Genomic DNA, 25,755 nt, shown 5'->3' with positions numbered 1-25,755 from the left:
AGAAATTGCAAAAATTTTGCATATGCAAAATTTATGCATTTCTCATAATTTTGCATATGTCATATGTTTCGATTGCAATTTAATCAGAAGCCAAAAATATGCCCAGTTCCAAAATTTGGCATGAATCGGACCAAAAATAGGGGCTGCATAAAATTCCGCTGTCTAATTATTATATATCCTTTTTTAATGAAAATTTCAAAATTTTGAGTTACTACCTATATGTTGAACAGGTACGATATGTAGGAACGGGTATGCGTAAACCAACATGGGTATTTACTATTCATTGTTCATCGTAATATTTAATAAAATCTATGTTAATATCATTCAACAAGGTCGTGGTCTTTTTCTAATGGAATATCTCGAATTCATTGATAATTCCAAATTATAAAAATCGCAAATGAGTCTTCTAAAGCAAGTACATACTATTGTGAGTGTTTGTTGTTGTGATTGTGTTAGGCTTTCCTTCTTTCTTTAGGTACTTTATTTTATTGTTGTCGTCTTTTTTGCTGCTTATCAATGCGAAAGTATCGAGAAATTATTAGCAAAACAAACAAACGAAAATAAAACAACAGCATATTAACATTGGTTGGTATTCCTAAATCCATCGAAGCTTTCTTTGGATTTAATAAATTTTGCAACATTTAATTGTAAATAGAGCGTGGTAGCTAGCATACGGGCTCAGTGGCAGGGTACATATTTTCGTTTGACCTTTTTGGGTGGAGAAAAATAAAAATTAAAATTCAGTGTTGAGAGTGCAGTTGTCCAACAAATTTAAAATTAAAAAATTCCTTTTCAAAATGTACAACCACGAAGATATGAAAAAATTCTTTAAGCTGGCCATTGTCCTTTTGCTGTGTAGTGAAATGCAACCAAGTAAGTTGTCCTGAATGAAAATGAAAAAAAAAATAAATAAATTTATGTATACATACTTATCTATGTATATAATAAATTTTCAGTAATGTGTAAATATTTGAGATATTTGGTTTTAATCGCTAAACGTTTTTGAAATGATTTATATAGCGTTTGGCTAGATAAATGTATGTGTACTGCAGTTTGAATGATCAAAGTTACGGTGTGCTCCAAATAATAATTTTGAGTTCAAAGAGCAACAAGTAATTGTCATTGCAAGTACAGACTTTGTTGTTGACAATAGAAACTTCAATATAGACACAGGTCCGTTGAAAAATAAAACAGTACTTACATTTGCTCCAAGCTAAGAGTGGAAAATCATAAAATTGTAATCTTAAACAAATATACATATGTATATATTTTTCAATGATAATAGACAGCTCGGATGGTTCTTCACAAAATTCTTAACCCAGGGTGTTTTTTCGATAAATTCGAACATTTTATTTTGAAAATGATTTTTATGACTCTTTAATCTCAGTTGCTTTTCATTTAAAAATTTCTTTTAAATTATAGAAAAGGGTTATAACAAGGCAAATTCATATAAGGTATATGCATGAGTTACAACAACTAATAAATTTACAAAAACAACATTGTTGTTATTGAAAACTAATTGTCAAAGGAAATATTGAATAATAGGGTCGTTCCAAGGCACATTTATATAAGGTAGATGCATGAATTACAACAACTAATAAATTTACAATAACAACATTGTTGTTATTAAAAATTAATACCCCGTTTATATATAACCGGATTTAACAAACCGACTGGGTTTTAAATGTCAATTCCATTGCTTATATTTCAAACAAATCCTTATAAAGAAGGTTAACCCTGCAAAAAGCTCTAATATAAACAGCATATAAATGTCTCAGAAAATATTTAATAATAGGGTCGTTCTAAAAATTTTCTCAGGAAACAACATAAATATATTTTGAAAATCATCTAAAAAAAACGATTTTGAATCAAAATGTAAATATAAAGCATTCAGAACAGTCGTAGATACATTTTTATTAAACTTTTATTATGAAAAGAAGTATTTTATGGTAGCAAATTTCGAAGTTTCAAATTTCATGACTAGACCCTAATACATTTTGAAAACCAAATTTACAAAAAAGTAAAAATACAGCTGATTGTCATTTCTACCCTCCAAAAATGTACCTTGGGTCGTTCTTAAAATTTTCTCAGGAAAAACATAAATACATTTTAAAATTCTCTAAAATAGAAAACAAAATGTAAATATAAAGCATTCAGAATTGTAGCGGGTTCCTTTTGTTACACGTTTAAAATGAAACAAAATATTTTCTGCATGAAAATTTCGAATTTTTAAATTTCATTTTGAAATCCCATTTTACAAAAAAGTAAAAATACAGCTGATTGTCACTTCTACCTTCTATAAATGTGCCTTGAATATCACAAAGGCACAGAGAGTTTTATAAGCACCTGAAACTATGCTTTAAAATTTTAATTTTTAATAAATATTCAGTGAAGAGTTGCCACGTCTACATGGAATTTACATAAATGGGGAATGGAACATGAAACAAGTAAAACGGTATCAGTCGGCTTTACCCTTTACCGTCAAAGATATACCTTCAGCATGTGTGAATTGAAACTTTCATCTATTGAAAATATCGAATCGAATACCGGCTATGCAACCAAAATCCTTTTCCCAATAATTATGTATTAGAAGGTTTTCAGATTTTTTGTAAGGTAGATAGGATTGTTGCATTTAAGAAACGTTTCCATAAATTTCCATAGCGTGTACAGATAGTAAGCTATTTTTTTAGTGAAATTCCAACTTTAACTTTGAAGGAACAACATGGAACAAGGTTTGAACTTTTCTGAAATTTTGTGTGGGAGTTACATACATATATAGTCCATATTCGAACCTGATCTATGTCATGTGTAAATATTACGATGTTGGAAGTATGGACCTAATCGTTTACTGCCTTCGAAAGTTATCGTGCGCACCATTTTACCGTTTTGAACATTTGTGGACCGTGTGTGTAAAGGAGTGGACCGATATTGCTTAACTAAGTTTGGACAAAATACTACGAAAGTCATATTTTGGATTGAATCGGCCGATCCGTTCTAGTGTTATAGTGCGCTTCAGCCACAACATATGGTGCGACAACGGTTTTTACAGCTTTCGTGTCATTTTCTCAGGAAGTATGGACTTGCCCCTAAAAAAGCTTACACCGTAGTTGCTACAGAAAGAATCAAAGGGATTCGAGAGCAGGCCTTATACTGCGCTTTACCGACATTTTGTGTTGAAGGAGTTGACCGAATTCGGAAGAAAATTCTGGAAAATTCGATGAACATTTTTGATTTTCTTAGGAAAATCCGTCCGAATCTGGAAAGAAATCCTGGAAAAATTCGGAGAAAAGTTCAGATTTTCTGAACAAAATCGGAAACAATTCTGACGCTGATGCCTTTGATATTAACACAACACTTGTCGTACTGTACAGAACAAACCCCACTCAGAGACAATTTTCTTTTAATGTGCTACTTATGGAAGATTCTAATTTCAAACTTTCCAATGATTGTGCCTGTTGTTATCATTTTATGATTAACAGTAGAACAATGTGCAGTAGCATGTTGAAGCTATCAACACTAGCTTGAATTATTATATGTTGCATTTATATTAAAAAAAAAATTGTATATGCGAATTTTATGACCAGTCATTTTGTTCTCCGACATCAACCGAAAAAAAATCCCTTAGAAATCGGAACGAATTCGGAATGACGATTCTTAAGATTCTTTAGAAAATGTGCAGAGATTCTTAAAATAAACTTATAGAAAATCGGTCAAAATTCCAGGAAAATATTAGAGAAATCGGCCACATTTCTAAAAAATATTCAGAAAAAGTCTGATATCAGAGCCCTCGGTAAAAATTGTTAGCTGGGTAGTTTGTTTTCATTCTTTTCTTTATATAATATCTTGACGTTTTTCAAAGCAGCTGTCGATTGTTGACTCTCATTAACATGTTGTGTTAGTGCTGTCTTTTCCTTCACTCAATCTAACACATAGACTAGTGAGTGAATCTTTGTGGTCTTTGTTACAAAGCTATCATTTTATTCTTTACACTTCTCTTTACTCGTATTATGGTCCGAATGTTACAAAAAACCGCTTCCACGTTGTATTCTTGAAAAATTCATATTTACCTTGTATTCATAATCACACCACCTGGTCTGGATATATGCATATCGGTTTGGCATCACTTTATACATGTTTTTGTAATAAAAATATTCAACAATTTAAAGTGCATTGCTTTTTGACAAATTAGCTTAGCAGCTAGGAATTATCCTAAAAAAGAATAATGTGACTTGGAAATCACACACAAAATCTCTAGAATAATTTGTTATAATAAAGTCTAATCATCAAATTAAATCAAATGAGTTTATTAAATTCTTACGTTCAGAGTAAATAAATTTAAATATAGAGTATATTCCATAAGTTAGCAACAAAATATTAAAATGACGTTACTTATTTTAATCTTTCGGTCATTTGGTACTAAAATGGTCACTTCAAAAGATAAAAGTATTAAAACTTTCCATAACCTGTTCTTATCGCGTGCCATTAAGTTGGTAACAGAGTGGTAAGAAAGTTTGGCCTTAACCTAGGCAGCCAACAAATATAAAGAGCAAAACAAAGAAAATAAAACAACAAAATCAACATGGAACTAACTTATCATCATCGTTGTCAAGCACCGCAACCGCGGGCTTGTGGAATAAATCAAACTTTTTTTAATTAGGCTAAAACAAAGCACTTCAAATTCCAAATTGTTGTTAAAAATAAAAATATCGTATGATTTTTGTTTTGTTCGTTTGGTTCCATTTTTAAATGTGATACGATAACTTTGGATAGAGACGATGATGATAATGTGTGCAAGGTGTGTGATGTGCGGCACGTTACTAATTTGTTAGACTCGTGCTTCACTGGGGGTATTGCTCAGAGTTTTTTGTTTAGCAAATTGTCAAAATAGCATTTGTTGAACTTTCTTATCAGTGTATTAATAATTAAGTATACAAAAATAATGCAATAAGTAAAAACAATTATGGGCATAACAATGACAAGGTGTCCATAAAAATGTGTGGAATGTATAATGCGAATTATTAGCATGGATAATATTGCAATTTTTTCCTGATTCATGGATTACTTTTGCCGGCATTTATTCAAGTCGCGGTCCACACTAGAGTGATTTCAGTGAAAATAATTCATGAAATTATGCGTTGTTATATCGAGTTCCATTGTAGAGTAAAATTATGAAATTGCTGTAGTAGAGAATTCGATCTAAGAACGCCTAATTTCATCAAATTTTTTAATGAAATTCACTCTAGTGGGGATCGGGACCAATATTTGGCAAACTATTTGAAATTATATTTAAATTTTCCAGACTTTGGTAAATGAGTTGTAAGGTCCTTTTCGTATTAATGAAAAACAAATATTAGTTCATTTAATTTTCTATTCAACGTTTCGTTGGCGTTTCGAAACATCTTAGGGGATAATTTATTAAATATAATTTTATGTCAAGTTTCTTTTTATATTAAAATTCTTCAAGTTGATAGTTTAACATTTACATTACAACATTTAAACTAAATTATATTTCTCTTCCCTTTCAGGTGACACACAGTTGGATACATATGAAGATCGTATTTTATATTATCGCTCGGATCATAATGCCACTGTAGCCACATTGGATAGCAGCAAATACCATGCTTCAATTAGACTGAAAGAGAAAGATGGTCGTTATGGAGCGGGTCATATATGTTCGGGAGCATTGATAGCACCATCGGTGGTATTGACAGCAGCAAGCTGTGTCTACAAGTAAGTATTGTCATAATTTTTAAATAATAAAATTAAACAATAATCAGCTGATTACTCTCTCAGAAATGACCATCAGCTGATAGCATCCTAAAAGTAGGCATCTATCGGCTACATTTCTATATATTTATACACCAATTGATATACATATCTCTGAAATTCTAGAAATCCCCACAACCGTATCTTACTTCTCCTAGCAATAGAAATTCCAAATTGCATTTCCTTATCTAATGCCTTTATTTCCATTCCTTATTTGCAGTTATGAAGACAATAAACCTTATCATCCCTCCGAATTGAAAGTTGTCTTGGGTTCGGTGGCACGTTATCAACGCCATGAACAAACTTTAATCTTCAGCGTGACTCACAGTTACCAAGCGCAAACGTTTGATGCCATAAAGCTACGTGACAATTTAGCCATATTAATGTTAGAACGTGATGTACCCGAAGCAAGTGCAACAATAAAACCGATTACTTTGTCACCATACAACACTAACTGGTATTCGAAGGAAACAGATAAGGCACACAAGGTTACCACATGGATGCAAACCCAAGATGGTTTATATTTAAATTCCCTGATGTTTTTGAATGCCAAGAAAATGAGAAATGAAGAATGTATGCAACAATATGGTGCAGTCTTTGGCCCCGGCATGTTATGTATGACCACCGAAGAATCTACTATGCTACAAGATATTGGCTCTCCCCTATTTGTTGAAAATAAGCTAATAGGTTTGATGAGCCTTAGTAATGGTCAAAAGAGTCCCGCCATTTATACCGATGTTGCGTATCACGGCAAATGGATACGTGAAGTTATTGGTGATGGTCATAACAAAAACAGTGCTGTTTGGGGCATGTTGGGTTTCCTTGCCCTCACATGGTTGGCTTTGAAGCGCAGCAAATATTTTAAGTTTTAAATTAGATTATTAGTATTCATAAGTTACAGATCTCGTTATAATTTTTTATATTGTTAATTAATTTTAAGTCAAATCCTATTTATTATTATTTATGTTTAGAGAACAAAGACACTGAGAAACTGTTTTATAGTTTTTCAAAATTTAACCACAAAATATACATAACTTTATTAAAATAAAACAAGTAAAAAAGTATCAGTCGGCTTTGCCGACAGAGATATACCCTCAGCCTGGGCAAATTGAAACACTTTTTTCACAAAAAACTTATGTATTTAGGGGGTTTCAAAATTTTGGTCGCATGAACCGACAAAAATGTTGATTAGGATTAAAGTTCAAAATTTTTGCAGAAAAGGTACTTAAAGGAATGGACCGACATAGACCATGGGGGTGCCATAGGGGGTTTTTACACCCTTCGGGCTGTTTTCTCAAGAAGTATGGACTTGCCCCTGAAATAACTTTTACCATCGTAATTGAGGCAGCGCATGTAAGTTGCTTCAACAAAAATCAATGTGATTCAATAGCAGGTCTTAATTTTTGAACTTTTGTGGGGTAGGTACCTGAAGGAGTAGACCGATATGGCTTATCTACGAACTTAAACTAAGTTTGGAAACAATATTACGAAGGCCAAATTTTGGCCGGAATCGGCATTTCTGTTCGAGAATTATCTTGCGCTTCCACCCATAAACATGGTGTCATAGGGTTTGTTTTTCAACTTTCAGGCTATTTTTCAGGAAGAATGGACTTGCCCCTGAGGAAACTTGTACCTTCGTATAGGGGACAGTGAATACAAGATGTTACAACAAAAACCAAGGCGATTCGTGAGCAGGTACTAAACTGAACTTTTCCGAAATTTTGTGTGGGAGGTACTCGAAGGAGTTTACCGATTGAGTCCATATTGGAACCTCATCTAAGTCTGGTAGAAATTTCATAATGTGCAAAGTAATGACTAAATCGGTTACTGCCTTCAAGAGTTATCGTACGCACAAATTTTCCGAACATTTTCGAACTTTTGTTGGGGAGGTACCGATATAATCCATCTTTGAACTTGAACTAAGTTTGGACAAAATATTACGAAAGCCAAATTTTGGCCGGAATCGGCATTTCTGTTCGATAATTATCTTGCGCTTCCACCCATAAACATGGTGTCATAGGGTTTTTTGTAACTTTCAGGCTATTTTCTCAGGAAGTATGGCCTTGCCCCTAATGAAACTTACAGCGTCGTATAGAGGACAGCGAATACAACTTGCTTAAACAAAAATCAAAGCGATTCGAGACCAGGTCCTAAACTGAACATTTCCGAAATTTTGTGTGGGAGGTACCCGAAGGAGTGGACCGATTAAGTCCATATTGGAACCTAATCTAAGTTTGGTAGAAAATACACGATGTGCAAAGTATGGACCTAATCGGTTATTCCCTGCAAGAGTTATCGTGCGCACAAGTTTTGCGACAATTTTTGAACATTTGTGGGAGAGGTACCTGAAGGAGTGGACCTATATGGCCCATCTTCGAACTTAAATCGAATCTGGACAAAATATTTCGATACCCAAAATTTGAACCGAATCGATTGATTCGTTCGAGAGTTATCGTGCGCACCAGCCAGACAGACAGACAGACGGACGGACATTGGTAGGTCTACTCAAAATTGTCTGAAACGGATATCGTACAAACATACTTGGGGTCTAAAACCATTATTTCGATTAGGCACATTTTTGGTTGTATCAAAGTGTAAATGCCCTCTTTAGCCTAAAGGCTGAGGGTATAAACATGTTAAGTCTGCATATACTCGTATATAGCCTCTATATCGGTTTCGAGCCAAAATGCTTAACATTACTTTACTACAGGCCTGTGTTTACACCAGGGTCGCGCTGTCTTTGCAAAGAAGTATAGTAAGGGCGCCTACTGAGTTGTTTTTGCATTGCTTCTCTCTCTCACGTACAGTGTACGTATAAATAAACAAACGATGAATATCAGGTGGTTGTTGTTTTTTTCACCCATGCATACACATATGCTATAGTATTGATGGAAATATTATGGGCGACGCTGGTTTACACCGACCCAGATGATGATGAAACCAAAAAACAACTTGAAAACACCATATTATCTATTACTGGAGGAAGCGAAATTTGAAAATAACAACAAAAACCACATAACTATTATAGGCAACTATGACCTTGGACCTAACAAGAATGACAGCAGAGACGGGCTAATAGACATAATCCCATCTCATGTTCATCGGCGGAATCACGTTTCCACATTGCTGGACGAAAAAAAACACTCCGCTGATATTGATAGCGATCAACACCTTCTGGTAGGCAGTTTTAATCCCCGACCCGCCACAGACTACCAAGAAAAAACTTAGATACAACGCGAAAAAAAAACTTCAAAATCCACAAGTAGCTGAGCAATATAAAAATGCGGTAGCACAATACATAGATCCGCCTCACAGAAAGCACACATGGTCAGATGTACAACATGCTTGTTGCCAAAGTGCGAACCAAATTCTCTCTGACAAAACTCTCCTAGAAATCGCGATCAGCAAAAAGATTAAAAACAAGATCAACTGAATTAAATCCCCTATTTATAAAGGAATGCAAGAATCGAGAATCGGTAGTTGGCTACCCAAGTTACACATATGGCAAACAATGATACATAAGCTATTACAGAAGCATCGCAGAATAAGCAAAAATCGAATCATCAGTGGGTGTTATGAGTGACGTGGAAGTTGCTATAAAGCAGCTGTGTGACAAACAATCAGGCACCACAGATATAATCAAAGATATAAATGACAATGAGTTCACCAATAAAAAGGATCAGCTGCGGTGCGATTCTTTCTCCGCCCCGAGTTCTGTTGTTGTGTCTCAGGGCTATGACTGGAATATAAATAGGCACATCTCTGGAAGATAAATTTCCACGGCTACACCTAATTTAAAGAAATATGGCAGTAGGAGCCGATGGCCGCCTACCAACCGAGCTGTTAAAAACCAAAGCGACACGCTGATAAGATATATCAGCTAGTTAGCACCACCTGGCAGGAAGAATGCGTACCCGATGGTTGGAATCTGAGCATCCTGTTTTCGGTCCACAAGAAAGGAGATAAGACTGTGTGCTCTAATAATACTCGTAGGGGCATAAATCTGCTTCCTATTGCTTATAAGATAGTGTACGGGATATTCTGCGAACGGCTAAAACCTATGGCCAACTAAATAATTGGGTCATACCTGCGACAAACAAACAACATTGTTCCACAACATCCCATACGGGACAAGGGAGACTTCTCTCCCTTCTTCTGCGACAAATCTTAGAAAATACCTAAGAGATGCAGATCGACACTTACAGTTTTTCGTGGATTATAGAGCAGCCTCCACAGCCTCTTAGATACAACGGTATTCCAAGACATGTCTAAATATGGTATCCTCACACACCTTATCCGTTTTTTAAGACGATTTTAACTGATACCCGGTCCTTAGATAAAATAGGAACAAATCTCTTCAAAAGGTTTAGTACCAAACTAAATTTCAGACGAGGAGACAGCCTTTCGTGTTATCTCTTCAACATGCTGCTGGAAAAGGTTATACGAGATACGGATGTTAAAAGAAATGGCGCAATTTACACCAATAGCCACACGTTACCTGCTGACGATACTGACATCATGAATCGATCAGTGAAAGAAGTAATTGATACCTTTAAAAAAGTCGAAAGGGAATCTGCTAAAGTGGATATGGCAGTAAACGGAGACCAAACCAAGTTGAACGTATCGACGCGCAATTTGTTTTCCGAACTCGGGCCAAGGTTGTTTAAAACTTCGGGTTTTTGAGAGAAAAAGTCATCGAAAGATCTAGGGTTCAATATGCGTTGACGGTAAATATCGACGTCGTATGAACCATGGCATGTATAGGCTATACAAAGACATCAGTATGGTTAAACGATGTATGTACAACAATTGCGTTGACTAGGCCATGTCATAATAATGATCGATGATGAACTTGTTAAAAGGCCGTAAAAATACGGGCTTTACAGCGGAACTGGAAGCCTTGGCCTTACATGATATAAACAAATGGAAATTGGAAAAGTAAAGCAACAAACATAGAGGAATTGAAATATTTTCTTAGTTCGGCTTATAAGACATATGTTCTGAAAAAGACTAACTAAGAAAGCAGCTCAGCGTATCCCGCAGTGCTGGTCTGGATACCGTGTTGAAAGCTCGCTCAAGTTCCATAAAAAGAAGGTTTAAGCTGCTGTTAAATTCGATAGACTGTTGGATGATAATACGTACTGCATTGATGTGGCCAGTACATGATTTCCCTAGTCTAAAGCCTTCTTGCTCGATCTTAGTATATTATACAAGGCAGGGAAAATACGTTGTAGAATCATTGGCATTGTTACGACAAGTTCCACCTTCCAGGAACTTGAATCTGTTCCCAGCGAAAGTGTTCGACACTGTATTTCAATAGTTCTGCAGTCATGTCATATGAACTGGGAGCTTTCGAGCTCAGTAAATGTTTAAAGTGTTTCTTTAAAATTAGGTTTATTGCTGTCGGTTTATTGTTGTTTTTGCCATCCGGTTTATTGATGTTTTTACCATACCATATTCATGGTAGTTCGCTAGTTTGGATTCCTGATCACACTACCTGTATCAGTTTCCAAATTACCTTTGCGGATTCGACAGGTGGATGTGCGTGTACCAAGCCATCAGTTTAACGTTTCTCTCTTTGGTAGAATTTTTGGACTTCATTCTGGTTACTGTACATATCGAATTTTTCACACTCCCGCTTTTCCATTTCTTTCTTTTTTGGTGGAAAATCGTTTCTCCTCTCGCCTTTTCTCTCTCGTGCGCTCTCTGGTCTCCAAGTATGGTTTTTAGGGCTGTTTACATAGAGTGCACAATATTTTGCCACTGTGCTGACAAGTTAGCAGAACGAAGAGTCTGTTAAGTGCAATATACTGTGGCTATCTATTGCGATGTCCAACTTCCGTATTGTGTCTGTTCGTACTCTATTTGCTACGTTTAATCGGATACGTACCTTTGCTGCAACTAGGTGATGCTCCTGGTCCGGGTCTTATTACATTTGTTAGTCCCGACCCACACTTGAAAAATATGATGTTATGCGTCCCTATATCGAGTTCCATAGTAAAGTAATATTATAAAATAGTTGTAGTTGGGAACTCGATCTAAGAACGCCTAACTTCATGAATTTCAAAGATAAAAACCCCATTAAAGCGCTATTCGGCTTATACAAATTGTAGGAAAGCAAAAAGTAGGACTCAGGATTGTATTCCATAACAGTTTCCAGTTCATTGAAATGGCTAACTACTTAACAGAATGTTGTTATGATATCGTAACAACAGAGCTTAACCCCATCTATTGACAAATGTTAACAATTGAGCTTTCCAATCTTAATGTATTTACATCTTTGTGAATTTTTACAATGAAGTCACTCTAGTGTAGGCCGTGACTTATTAGTAATTTTGAAGTTACAAGCAAATCAACTTGATTTGTTTTTTTTTTTTTGGAATTCAGTCAACACTGTATATCCAAGAAATCTAAGTTTAAAATATTTGAAACATGTATAAAATTTATTCTACTACAAGGCAGTAAAATCAGTCTTGTATCTATTACCATACCGCAAAAGTTACAGGTATTCATAAACAATACCCACAGAATGGTATGCAGAATATTCTGCCCCAATACCATAAGTAGGATACAGCTATGAAACTTATGGAAAGGCTAAACTCAATCAGCTGTCGATTGCTTTGTTCGCTTTACTGGCGTCATTTCCTATTTCTAATTTGTATCGACTTAATAGCCTGTTTTTTGTAAAAAATGTCTTTCAAAAGAATCATTCGTACTTAAAAATTTTAGTTTTAAATTTGGTTTTCATAATTAGGAGGGTTGGCGTTTTTTGTTTGGGATGACGACTTCTATTTTGTTTTTCAAAATAGTCAGGCTTAATCCCATAGTCGTTGTTTTAATATTTTATTAAAACAACTTTAATTTATTAGTGGGAAAAAAAAATTGGCGATGTTTACCAAGGGGTAAGGCAGGGAATACTATAGTTTCAGATCTCGCCACAGATCTTCATCAGTTCCCTTATTTCTTGTTTTTCAACAAGAAACTTTTTATACCCAAGTGTCAATTGCTAGCTCAAATAGATACGTGCGCAAAGAAACACTCTGATCGAGAATTTCTTTGGCACTACCTAAACTCTAGCAACTTCACTTGAAAACAAAACCAAATTTTTCCCACTGCTATGCGTTCGTCGATTCTCGACGAAAAAGCACATAACTAATTTGTTGGTATTGCATACTACAGCAATAAACAACATTTTGAACGTGCCCGGTCTCACAATTAGGAGGGTTGGCGTTTTTTGTTTGGGATGACGACTTCTATTTTGTTTTTCAAAATAGTCAGGCTTAATCCCATAGTCGTTGTTTTAATATTTTATTAAAACAACTTTAATTTATAAGTGGGAAAAAATTGGCGATGTTTACCAAGGGGTAAGGCAGGGAATACTATAGTTTCAGTGCATAGCATAGCAGTGGGAAAAATTTGGTTTTGTTTTCAAGTGAAGTTGCTAGAGTTTAGGTAGTGCCAAAGAAATTCTCGATCAGAGTGTTTCTTTGCGCACGTATCTATTTGAGCTAGCAATTGACACTTGGGTATAAAAAGTTTCTTGCTGAAAAACAAGAAATAAGGGAACTGATGAAGATCTGTGGCGAGATCTGAAACTATAGTATTCCCTGCCTTACCCCTTGGTAAACATCGCCAATTTTTTCCCACTAATAAATTAAAGTTGTTTTAATAAAATATTAAAACAACGACTATGGGATTAAGCCTGACTATTTTGAAAAACAAAATTTGGTTTTCATAAAAAAATTAAAAACATTCCGAAAGCCTTTATATATCAGTAATTTCGGTTCAAAAAGAGGGGTTTTAAAATCTTTTTTCAAATGTTTTCGATTTGATTTTTCGCAAAATCAAAAGTTTCGTTTATTTATCACACATTAACAAACAACATTTGAACCAAAATGTGTTTTCGTTTGCCAACAAACGAACGAATTAGAATTTGTTTTGCTTACAAACACCGTCTGTAAACATAGGGAATGGATATGGATTAGCCACACCTTCAGAAAATCATAGCATAACAAGGATGGTCCATGAGTGGAATACCCAAGAATCACGAAATCTAGTTCGACCTAGAACAGAATGCGGCACCTCTTTACTCGCGAGCAAGCAAAGAGAGCTTCTCTCTCTCCACTCACTAATTGAAAAACCATGAACTAACAACAGTGTTTGCTCAAATTGTTGTTGTTGTGTGCCGATTTCTGACTTAGGAACACCTGGCAACGAATAATAACCCATGAACTAAGACAAAACAATAGGCCTGTTCGATAACTCCGCAAGTAAAAAGTATTTGCAAGGTCTTGCAAGTACTTGCGACTACTTCTCATTTCTCTTTTATTGAACAAGTTAAACTTTTGGGTTATCGAACACACCTAATATATATAGTTGATTTCCGATGTTGAAAAAAGTCATAATAGAAATGCCCAAAAGCTGACGAATGGGAAATGTAGTAGTAAAATTAATGGCATACTTTTAGGAGCTGTGATTTTTGTCATGAATGAAAGATTGAACATTTTTCATAATTACAGCGTGTTTTTGTAAAAAGTTTTTGCCCATTCCTTCGTCGATTTCATGGACGAAGACGCAATTTGGTTTTCATAGCGGTTGACGTTTGTATTCGTGTGACAAACAAATGAAAGCTTTTTATTTACGTAATTTTTTTGGTTTTCGTAATAAAATCAGACGAACGAATACGTCAAAAATAAACGAATGGAAAAGACCCATCGTTTTGAATGAAAATCAAATAATTTGAGTAATAAATGGCACAAAACACACGAAAATTGGAAGGGAATGCAATTTTATTTATTTCCATAGAAGCACACGCGAATATGTACATCGGTTTCTTCATATTATCACAATTATATTTGGACAAATTTGATACATTTTCTTCTTATTTTTTGTTTGTCATCTGTTTATCGGGGTTGCCATCAAATAACACATTTTAAGTGCAGATGCCTATGCAAAATTCACAAAATAAGTATGATGGAAACCCTGAAATATAAAAGCTTTTATGAAATAGCCGACAAATTTAAATACATTGGTATAGCTCTTAAACATTCGTAAGCTTTAAATCAATCCGTACCGTCATTGTATTTTTTATTATTTTATTTTATTCACTATTATTTCATTGCGTTCTCCATTGCTTAGTTTCTTTAATTACATAAGGTTACATAAAATACTTAGCAATGACAATAGTACATAAATAAAACACCTTTCGAAAATAGTCGACGATGAATTCGAACCATGTGTAGAATTTGTAGAACCAGTCGAATTGTAATAATATTTATCATGTATAGGAAAATCTGTGCCTCGATGTAGTTTCAAGCCAGTTTTATTGCTTATCCAATCAATGTAATGGGCAACCTCAGTATAAACCCCTGGAAACCCAGGCATAGCACAACCCACGCCGAATGAAACAATACCCACAAGTTTGTCATTGCACACCAATGGACCACCTGAGTCGGCGGAACATGAATCACGCTCTCCATACATATAGCCGGCACATAACATACCATTTAATAGTATGTCAGTGCCATAATGTCTGGAGCATGTTGATCGTCCAACAATGGGTACTTCGACTGAACGCAGTTTTGTTGCATAGGTACCCTGTAAGAAAGATTTTAAGAAAAATAAGATAATTGGGAGGTATAATATTGAAAAAAAGATTCAAATTGAAATATGAACTTGAGTTCTAAGTACATAAATTTGTTTTTAGGCTTCGAGAGACAAGATATGGTAGAGATACATGGTCTGGAGGAAGACTTCCTCTATAAATCTACCCATTGAAAACTCATACAAACAAAAGAGTACTAAGACATCCATCAGGAGGAGATTCTGGTTATCAGAAATACGATCGAGTTGGTGAAAGGACATGAAATATCTGAAATTGGCATTTAGCCATCCTTGGGGATACAATTTTTTTCATGTCTTTTTATAGCCCCCATTGACGATACCTCCCGATTTTCGGTATTTTGAAGGTTGTGGCCTCAATATCCAACCGAAATGGCTGCAAATTGATATTTAGTCTTCCTTGGGTGTATACAACTATTCACCTGAAATTTGTCGGTATAGGTCCACCTTCATATAGCACCCATGGAAGGGTACCTCTCGATTTACGGTAGTATGAAGGTAGTGGTCTCAATATTCCAACGAAATTACTGATTTTTGGTATTTATTATCAGTGTAGGTATGTCCACGTTTTGGTATTTAGTTTTCCTTGGGGTATCAAACTTTGCACTATAAATTTGTAGGTATGGGGTCCACGTCTTCTTATAAGCCCCATAGAACTGTACCTTCCGATTTTGGTGTTTTGAAGGCTGTGGCGTCAATATCCAACCGAAATGGCTGAAAGTTGGCATTAGTCTTCGTTGGGGGAATAAAACGTTCCGCCTTAAATTTGTTTCGTTTTGATATAGCCCCCGGAACGGTACCTCCCGATTTTCAGTATATTGAAGATTTTAGCCTCATTACACCGACATGGCTAAAATTTGATATTTAGTCTTCGCTGGGTGTATGCAACTTTTTACCTGAAATTTGTTGGTATAGATCCATGTCTGGGTCCATGCCTTTATATAGACCCTGTTGAACGGCACCTCCCGATTTTCGGTATTTTGAAGATTTCAGTGTCATTCTTTAACCGAAATGAATGAAAGTTGGTATTATCTGTATAGGTTCACGTGGGTGACGTAGGGGATGGAAGATACCAAGGAATGGTCCTGACCGGTCCTAACATGGCAAAGCCCAGGATTTATCGTGGTGTCACCTGGGTAACTGCCCTTAATACCCGTTAAAGGTAGTGAGCTGACATGTGCCGCGTGTTCACCCATAAGAACGTTAAAAACTTGGGTTTGGGCGTCGGGTTAGTAACCCTTACCTAGAAAAAATAGCCTACTATGAAAAAACGAATGAAAAGAAAAACGAACCACTCTAAAGTTGACGAACCCCGCAAACGTTTTGATGGTCATGATCTGCGAACCTGCACCTGGAATGTTCGCACTCTTCATAGAGGCAGACGTACTTGAAAAGTACAAGGCCGATATTACTGCCATACAGGTAATACAATGGGTTGGGAAAGGTGTCACAACAACACCTAGGTGATGCACTGAATTATAGCTGCCATGACATAAATCAGGAGTTTGGTTGTGGATTTGTAGTTGGTCGGAGGTTAAAACATCTGGTCTCCAGCTTCACCCCAGTGAATGAAAGACTTGCTACAATTCGAATAAAAGCAAAATTCTTCAACATCAGCTTTATTTGCGCTCATGCTCCCACTGAAGAAAAGGACGAACAGACCAAAGATATATTGTACGAGCGCTTAGAAGAAACATATGACCGTTGTCCTGCCCATGACATTAAAATTATTCTAGGCGATTTTAATGCCAAAATTGGAAAGGCAAATATCTTTGCCCCAACAGTCGGAAAATTTAGTCTCCACAATGAAACATCTGACAATGGCATGAGGCTGATAGACTTCGCAGCGGCAAAAAAATGGTAGTTAGCAGTACCAGATTTAATCATCTCGATATTCATAAGGGCACCTGGCTGTCTCCTGATCCAAGAACAAGTAATCAAATTGATCATGTTGTGAGTAATCAAATTGATCATGTTTCCGAGGCGCAAACATTGATTCGGACCACTACCTTGTTGCAGCAAAGGTACGCACCCGCTTAAACGTAGCAAACAAAGTACGAACAGACACAACACGGAAGTTAGACATCGGTAAGCTGCAATCACAACAGATAGCCACAGCATATTCCACTCAACTAGCCCAATTGCTTAATCAAAGCACTCCTCATCACGATAACATATCAGCGCAATGGCAAAGCATTGCCCACTACATGCAAACAGCCGCAAAATCCATACTTGGATACCAGAGACCTCCACAAAGGAATTCATGGTATGACCAGGAGTGTCGTGCTGGCACCGAAGAGAAAAATGCGGCATATAGAGCTACTTTACAATCCGTAGCAAAGCGTAGCGCACGAGAGAGATACAGGGAGAAAAGGAGAGAGGAGTAACCTCTTTTCCGCAGGAAAAAGAGAGAGATGAAAAAGCGGGAGTGTGAAAAAATCGAGATGTACAGGAGCCAGAATGAAGTCCGAAAATTCTACCAAAGAGTCAAGCATCAAACTGATGGCTTTGGTACAGGCACATCCTCCTGTAGAGACCAGCAAAATAATCTGGTAACAGATACAGATAGCGTGCTCAGGATATGGAAGGAAAATTTCTCCAATCTGCTGGTATCCAATAGTAGCGAAGACGATGATACCACAGATCCACTCCCAGAAGATGGTATAGAATGTATACCGCCCGGCCAAGATGAGGTTAAAACAGCAATCAACCGGCTGAAGAACAATAAAGCAGCAGGAGCCGATGGCTTACCAGCCGAGATGTTTAAACCCGGAGGTGACGCGCTGATAAAGTCTATGCATCAGCTAGTTAGCACCATCTGGCAGGAAGAACGCGTACCTTGTGTCCCGTCCACAAGAAAGGAGATAAGACTGTATGCTGCAACTATAGGGGCATAAGTCTTCTCCTTATTGCCTATAAGATAGTGTCAGGGATATTGTGCGAACCGCTAAAGCCAATGGTCAACGAAATAATTGGACCATACCAATGTGGCTTTAGACCTGGCAAGTACACCATTGACCAGATATTTACCCTGCGGCAAATCCTGGAGAAGACCCAAGAGATGCAGATCGACACATATCACCTTTTTCTCGATTATAAAGCAGCATTCGACAGTCCCCTCCGATCAAAAGAATTCCATGAAATGTCTGAATTTGGTAGCACCGCAAAGCTCATCCGGCTTTGTAAGATGACTTTAACTGATACTAGGTCCTCAGTTAAAATTGGAAAGAACCTCTCCGAAGAGTTTGGTACCAAAAGAGGTTTCAGACAAGGAGACAGCCTGTCGTGTGATTTCTTCAACAACGTAAAAAGAAGAACGGCGAGAAGACCAAGCTGATGGTGTCGACGCGCAATGCGTCCATTGAGATCGGACCAACTGTTGAAGTTGGTTCCTATAATTTTGAGGTAGTAAAACACTTCGTATACCTCGGCACCGCCGTAAACACAACAAACGACATCAGTTGTGAAATAAAAAGAAGAATTGTATTGGCCAACAGATGCTACTTTGGTTTAAGTAAGCAGTTTAAAAACAAAGCAACAACTCGTCAAACGAAAATAACGCTTTATAAAACACTGATACTACCCGTGATGTATGGCTCCGAAGCCTGGGTACTTGCGCAAGCAGATAAGGCAGTGCTTGGTGTGTTTGAGAGAAAAATTCTTCGAAAGATCTACGGACAAATCTGCGTTGACGGTGAATATCGACGTCGCACAATGGTTCAGGAATCGATTTTCCTGGCCAAAAATCAAAATTTTGTTTTGTCAAAGATATTTATTTTCTATATGGGATTCGATAGTAACAATATTGAAACTAAGGAAACCAAAAAATTAGGTCAAAATATTGCAAGATGTGGGCGTGGTGTGCCCCTAAAGACGAACATTTTCCTCATTTTTGGGAAATACGTAATTTTTGCAAATTTCTGGAGAAAGACGTAGCTATTTCTCGGAAACTATAGCATATGTTGTATTCATTGTTTTGTTGTAAGGTAGGCAGGATTGTGGCCTTTAAAAATCGTTTTTGTAAATAACCGTAGCGTTTACACAACATGATATATTTTATTTTTCCTCCGATACTAAATTTTATGAATTTCCAAATTTAGTGGACTAGAACTTTTGTGGAACAAAGTTCTGTTTTCACAGAAAGATGCCCCAGAGTCTCCTCTTTTAGCCCATATATACTTTTGTACCCGTCCCGTTCCGTCCGTTTAACACTTTTTTCAATTTATTGAAATTACATGGTTAAAATTGTGTGTTTTTCTATACTTTTTCCATATGAATTGCAGCTTTTTGATACAAATTAAAATCTTTTTGAGTATATGAGTTTTTATACGAGTTATATAAGTTTTATAAAACCCCAAGGAGTATTTTTTTTAATTTTTGAAAAAATTCAAATTTTTTTCTAAAATTTTTTTTTTAAAATTTTTTTGAATTTTTTTTTCGAAAAATTTTTTTTTTATTTTTTTTTAGTTTTTTGGTAATTTTATTGTTTATTTGTTGGTGTTTGTTTGACCATCATTAATACATAGTAAGATATAAAACACGCATATTTTGATGAAAAATAGTTTAAAAAACCCAAAAGTTTAATTTTAACCTTGAATTTCTCTGCAACTGCCAGACCGAATTTGACCGCCTATGATTCGTCTGAAAGCTGATTGTGTTATCTGTCTAACAAAAAAAAGAATTATGAAAATATCTCTATCCGTTCAAAAGTTACAGAATTTTGACCAGGAAAAACCCATTCTGAACCACTGTGCGTCGCATGAACCACGAGCTGCATCTGCTATACAACGACATCAGTGTAGATAAACGTATCGAGATGCAACGATTGCGTTGGCTAGGCCATGTCATAAGAATGAGCGATGATGAACCCGCTAAAAAGGCGTAAAGAATAGATGCCGCAAACAAGAGGATGAAGAGAAGGAAAGGCGCGGTATTCCAGAAAGAGAAGCAATATACAGAGAGAAATGGAGATCTTTTCTTAGTTCGGCCTATAGAACAAATGTTTTGTAATGGGCCAGCTAAGTAAGTAAGTAGGCCTCAATATCCAACCGAAATGGCTGAAATTTGGCATTTATTCTTTGAAATTTGTCGGTATGGGCCCATGCCTTTATATAGAGACCCCCAGACCCCCTGGAGCGGCACCTCCCGATTTTCGGTATTATGAAGATTTCAGTGTCATTATTAAACCGAAATGGATGAAATTTGGTATTTAGTGTTCGTTGCGGGTATAAAACATTGCAGAAGATAATTGTCTGTATAGGTTCACACATAGGTTTTCATATAGCTTCCTTATAAGGGTACCTGCCGATTTTCGGTATTTTAAAGAGTGTGGCCTCGATATCCCACCGAACATAAATATCCCACCGAAATGACTGAAATGTCGTATTTTGTCTTCGGTGGGGTATCAAGCTTTCCACTACTTCCAGCTTCTTCTAATAGGCCCCATAGGAGGTCCCTTCCGATTTTCGGTATTTTGAAGATTTCAACGTCATTATCAAACCGAAGTGGATGAAGTTTGGTATTTTGTCTTCGTGGGGGGTATCAGACTGTCCACCTGAAATTTTTTGGTATCGGTCCACGCCTTCTTATAGCCCCCATAGAATTTTACCTCCCGATTTTCGGTATTTTGTTGGTTGTGGCCTTACTATCCAACCGAAACTACAGATTTTCGGTATTTTGAAGGTTTCAGTGTCCTTATCAAACCGAAAACGATGAAATTGGGTGTAAAATATTCCAATTATAGCATTTAGTCTTCTTCTTTCCACTAGAAATTTATCGGTACAAGTATGCACACGTTTTCTTATATCCCCCATAGAAAGGTCTATCCCGATTTGCGATATTTTGAAGTTTTTAGGAACTAATTGTTCCTATTTACTTTTTTACTATTTCAGTTTGCTTTGAAAGTAACTTACCTTTTCGGTTAAACCCCAACCACTGACTATGCACTTAGTACCCTCTATTAAATTGCGATTTTCATTCAATTCAATTGTGGATGCCCTTGTATAATTGCTGGGTACGGTTTGATTTAAAATCATAATTGCAATATCATCTTCAAATGTATCCGGATCAAAATTGCCACCCACAATTATGTCCTTGACAGGCAATTTTAACATATTCGCGTCCTTTCGTGTGCGATCCAAATTACCCATGACAACTGAGAACTCTTGAGGCGAACGATATTTTTCTGTATTTTCGCTAGAAAAATTAAAGAAAATTATAAAGTTTTATGGATTGAAAGCTGAAGTTGACAGGATCAATCTCATGATCAGTTCGTATATTGAATTCCTTTTAAAAATAACTGAATTTCTTTTGAGATTTAAAAAAATTGCAAAAAACAATACTTACCTCCAAACACAATGGGCTGCTGTTAGGACAACATTCGGAGCTATTAAGCTACCACCACATATATGGCCAATACCAAAGAAAAAACGATCAATGAGTTCTATTCGAACGGATACCTGATACCGTGTATCGTTCCAATTAACTTCAGTACCGTTTATAATGCGTGACTCCAATTGAGATGGCACAGCCTCTATAGTCGTCACTAGGGAAAATATTACGAGTAAACATCTCAAAAGTCCTTGCTGGCGGCGTATTTCCATTATAAAAATGTCTGCAATAATTTCTTAAATTTAATGTGCAAAACGCCGCTTTTTTGTTGTGTGTCTTTAAAGAATTTTGTATCAAATGAAATTTAAGACTGCTAATTATTGGCCTATTATATTGAAAATAGTTAAGATAGAAATATTCTTATCTTAATTGTTAACTTTCTATTAAATATTTAGTACATATTGTGTAAAATCAGTAGGTCTTAATTGAAAAATCTTAAGTATTTGATATTGTTATAATTAATTCAATTGATAGCACCCTTTTTCGAGATAACATTATTGATAATGATGATTTTTGTATCTAGTTCTGTTTTGAAGTGCATCTCATTATTTTTAGGGGGAATTGAACTTGTCATAGTGCTAGACGTCACAATTAATAGTGAGTAATTTAAAATTTTGATTTTTTATTGTTATTCCCCCAGGGAATAATATATTGGAAGAAAGGTGACTGAAGTCATGTAATCTCAAAATGAAGCTACAATAACGCTTAACAGAGATATAAAGCTATTTTCTCAGAAATTAAGGGGCCAACATTAAACCACTAATCACGCGATATCTCGGAAACTTGACCTATGGTAAAAATTTCCTTTTGGGTTCTTAGTACACTCACTAAGGGTTTTTATCTCCACAAAGAATTTTCCACCCACTGACTTTGAGTCCCATTTTGTAGCACAGTGTCATTTATCGATATTTTTCGAAAAATGTGCACATCTCGAGGCCATAACTACCTGAGGGAGCGTTCCAATGCTTTTGCGATGTACTAGAGACTTCTTAATTATTGTCTTGGCTACAATTGTTGTCTGTGTGTTGGATCGAAAATCTCAGTGGCTTGGTTGTTATATGCGGGAATATCCAAAACTCTTTGAAAAAAATACAAGTCAAAATCCGGGGGCTCGATTTTCACCGTAGACATATGGTCTTGTTGACTTTTTTGCTCAGTACAATCCCAAAAATCAGAAACACCAGGCACCCGTGATGGTGCTTAAATCGCCCCACTCTAATACTGAATGAATTGAAAGATGACGACGCTCTGTGGGATAAAATGCAGATCTACCGTGCAGAAAATAAAAGTCGATGTTTTACTGTATGTTTATCCATAATATGGATAAAAATAGCTTCAGATTGACAATTTTACTTCATTTATTGATATATTAGACAAATGTTATATGTGTTATACAATTTTTGGGCATTGCTACCATTAAACGGAACCTCACGATTTTCAATATTTTGAAGATTTCTCCCACATTATCCACCAGAAAAATTAAATTTAGTCTTTGTTGAGGATACAACACATTTCGACAGAGAATTTTCGGTACAGGTCCACTTGTTTTATATAGCCCCCATAGAACAATGCCGTCAGATTTTCATTATTTCGAAGATTTTATCCACATTACCCACCCGAAATGACTAAAACTTTGGTTTTAACCATCGATACGAGTATAAGAATTGTGGATTTTAACATGGCAAAGTCCAGGATTTATCTTGGTCCCTCTCTCATCTCAAGTGGACACTGACCTCCCCGTGATGTCACCTGGGGAGCTGCCTTTAACACAACGTTAAAGGTAGTGAGCTAACATGCGCCGCGCGTTCACCCATAAGAACGTTAAAAACCTGGGTTTGGGCGCCGGGCTAGTAACCCACCCCTAGAAAAAGCAGCCTACAATGAAAAAACAAAAGAAAAGAAAAACAAATCCCTCTAAAGTTGATGACCCCCGCAAACGTTTTAAGGACCATGATCTGCGAATCTGCACCTGGAATGTTGGCACACTTTATAGAGAAGGTGCAGTTTACGCATTGGCGGATGTACTTGAAAAGTACAAGGCCGACATTACTGCCATACAGGAAATACGGTGGAACGGGAAAGGCGTCACAATAACACCTAAAGGTGACGCACTGTATTACAGCTGCTATGACACAAAGCATGAGTTTGGTTGCGGATTTGTAGTTGGTCGGAGGTTAAAACACCTGGTCTCCAGCTTCACACCCGTGAATGAAAGACTTGCTACAATTCGAATAAAGGCAAAATTCTTCAACCTCAGCTTTATTTGCGCTCATGCTCCCACTGAAGACAAGGACGAACAGACCAAAGATATATTTTATGAGCGCTTAGAAGAAACATATGACCGTTGTCCTGCCCATGACATTAAAATTATACTAGGCGATTTTAATGCCAAAATTGGAAAGGAAAATATCTTTGGCTCAACAGTCGGAAAATTCAGTCTCCACTATGGAACATCTGACAATGGCATAAGGCTGATACGAGTTGTTTTCGCAGCGCCAAAAACATGGTAGTTAGCAGCACCAGATTTAAACATCTCGACATCCAGATCAGAAAACAAGAAATCAAATTGATCACGTTGTGATAGATGGAACACATTCATCTAACGTGTTGGATGTGCGCTAGTTCCATGGCACAATAATACAGGTACAGCGACAAAAACAGCTGGTTATTACACTAGTTGTCAAAATTCATTATTGTGAATAAAAACACACACAAAATGTAAACAAGCAATCCACAATAATACATTATTGTGACCAAATTTGACGTTTGGTATGATTTGATGTAACACCTTCTTATTCCACCATGGCTCGTTTCGAGGAGCAAACATAGACACTACCTAGTTGCAGCAAAGGTACGCACCCGGTTAAACGTAGCAAACAAAGTACGAACAGACACAACACGAAAGTTAGACATCGGTAAGCTGCAATCACAACAGATAGCCACAGCATATTCCACTCAACTAGCCCAATTGCTTAATCAAAGCACTCCTCATCTCGATAACATATCAGTGCAATGGCAAAGCATTGCCCACTCCATGCAAACAGCCGCAAAATCCATACTTGGATACCAGAGACCTCCACCAAGGAATCCATTGTATGATCAGGAGTGTCGTGCTGGTACCGAAGAGAAAAATGCGGCATATAGGGCTACTTTACAATCCGTAGCAACGCGTAGCGCACGAGAGAGATATCGATAGAAAAGGAGAGAGGAGAAACTTCTTTTCCGCAGGAAAAACAGAGAGATGGAAAAGCGGGAGTGTGAAAAAATCGAGATGTACAGGAGCCAGAATGAAGTCCGAAAATTATGCCAAAGAGTGAAGCATCAAACTGATGGCTTTGGTACAGGCACCTCCTCCTGTAGAGACCAGCAAAGTTATTTGGTAACTGATACAGATAGTGTGCTCAGGATATGGAAAGAGCATTTTTCAAACCTGCTGGTATCCAGCGAAGACGACGAAGATAGCCCAGATCCAATCCCAGAAGATGGTATTGAATGTATACCGCCCAGCCAAGATGAGGTAAAGACATCAATAAACCGGCTGAAGAATAATAAGGCAGCAGGAGCCGATGGCTTACCAGCCAAGCTGTTCAAAACCGGAGGCGACATGCTGATACGGTGTATTCATCAGCTAGATAGCACCATCTGGCAGGAAGAAGGAGTACCCGACGATAGGTATGAGATAAGACTGTATGCTCTAACTATAGGGGCATAAGTCTACTCCCGATTGCCTACAAGATCGTGTCAGGGATATTGTGCGAACGACTAAAGCCTATGGTCAACGAGATAATTGGGCCATACCAATGCGGCTTTAGAAGTGGCAAGTCCACCATTGACCAGATATTTACCCTGCGGCAAATCCGGGAGAAGACCCAAGAGATGCAGATCGACACCTACCAAATCTTTGTCGTATTCCAAGCCATGTCTGAATTTGGTATCCCCGCAAAGCTCATCCGGCTTTGTAAAATGATGAGAACGTCT

The 25,755-nt window shown here is 36.7% G+C and overlaps 2 protein-coding genes across 2 annotated transcripts; one reads left to right on the top strand and one right to left on the bottom strand.

Annotated features, from left to right (window-relative positions):
- The first annotated feature begins 639 nt into the window (after positions 1-639).
- LOC141397207 (trypsin) lies at positions 640-6,872 on the top strand. Its single transcript, XM_073973274.1, has 3 exons — positions 640-873; positions 5,526-5,730; positions 5,987-6,872. The coding sequence occupies exons 1-3, from the start codon at positions 798-800 to the stop codon at positions 6,636-6,638; spliced, it is 933 nt and encodes a 310-aa protein (XP_073829375.1). The 5' UTR covers positions 640-797; the 3' UTR covers positions 6,639-6,872.
- A 7,966-nt stretch (positions 6,873-14,838) lies between these two features.
- On the bottom strand, positions 14,839-22,089 carry LOC141397206 (trypsin-1-like). Its single transcript, XM_073973273.1, has 3 exons — positions 21,733-22,089; positions 21,300-21,582; positions 14,839-15,363 (listed from the first exon to the last, which is right to left on the bottom strand). The coding sequence occupies exons 1-3, from the start codon at positions 21,987-21,989 to the stop codon at positions 14,914-14,916; spliced, it is 990 nt and encodes a 329-aa protein (XP_073829374.1). The 5' UTR covers positions 21,990-22,089; the 3' UTR covers positions 14,839-14,913.
- Between the last annotated feature and the right edge of the window lie 3,666 nt (positions 22,090-25,755).

The sequence above is a fragment of the Musca autumnalis genome, unplaced genomic scaffold (assembly GCF_047663935.1).
Source record: "Musca autumnalis isolate F117 unplaced genomic scaffold, ASM4766393v1 scaffold_3, whole genome shotgun sequence".
In the NCBI taxonomy this organism is placed as follows: Eukaryota; Metazoa; Arthropoda; class Insecta; order Diptera; family Muscidae; genus Musca; species Musca autumnalis.
This window is presented reverse-complemented; position numbering and strand designations above follow the sequence as displayed.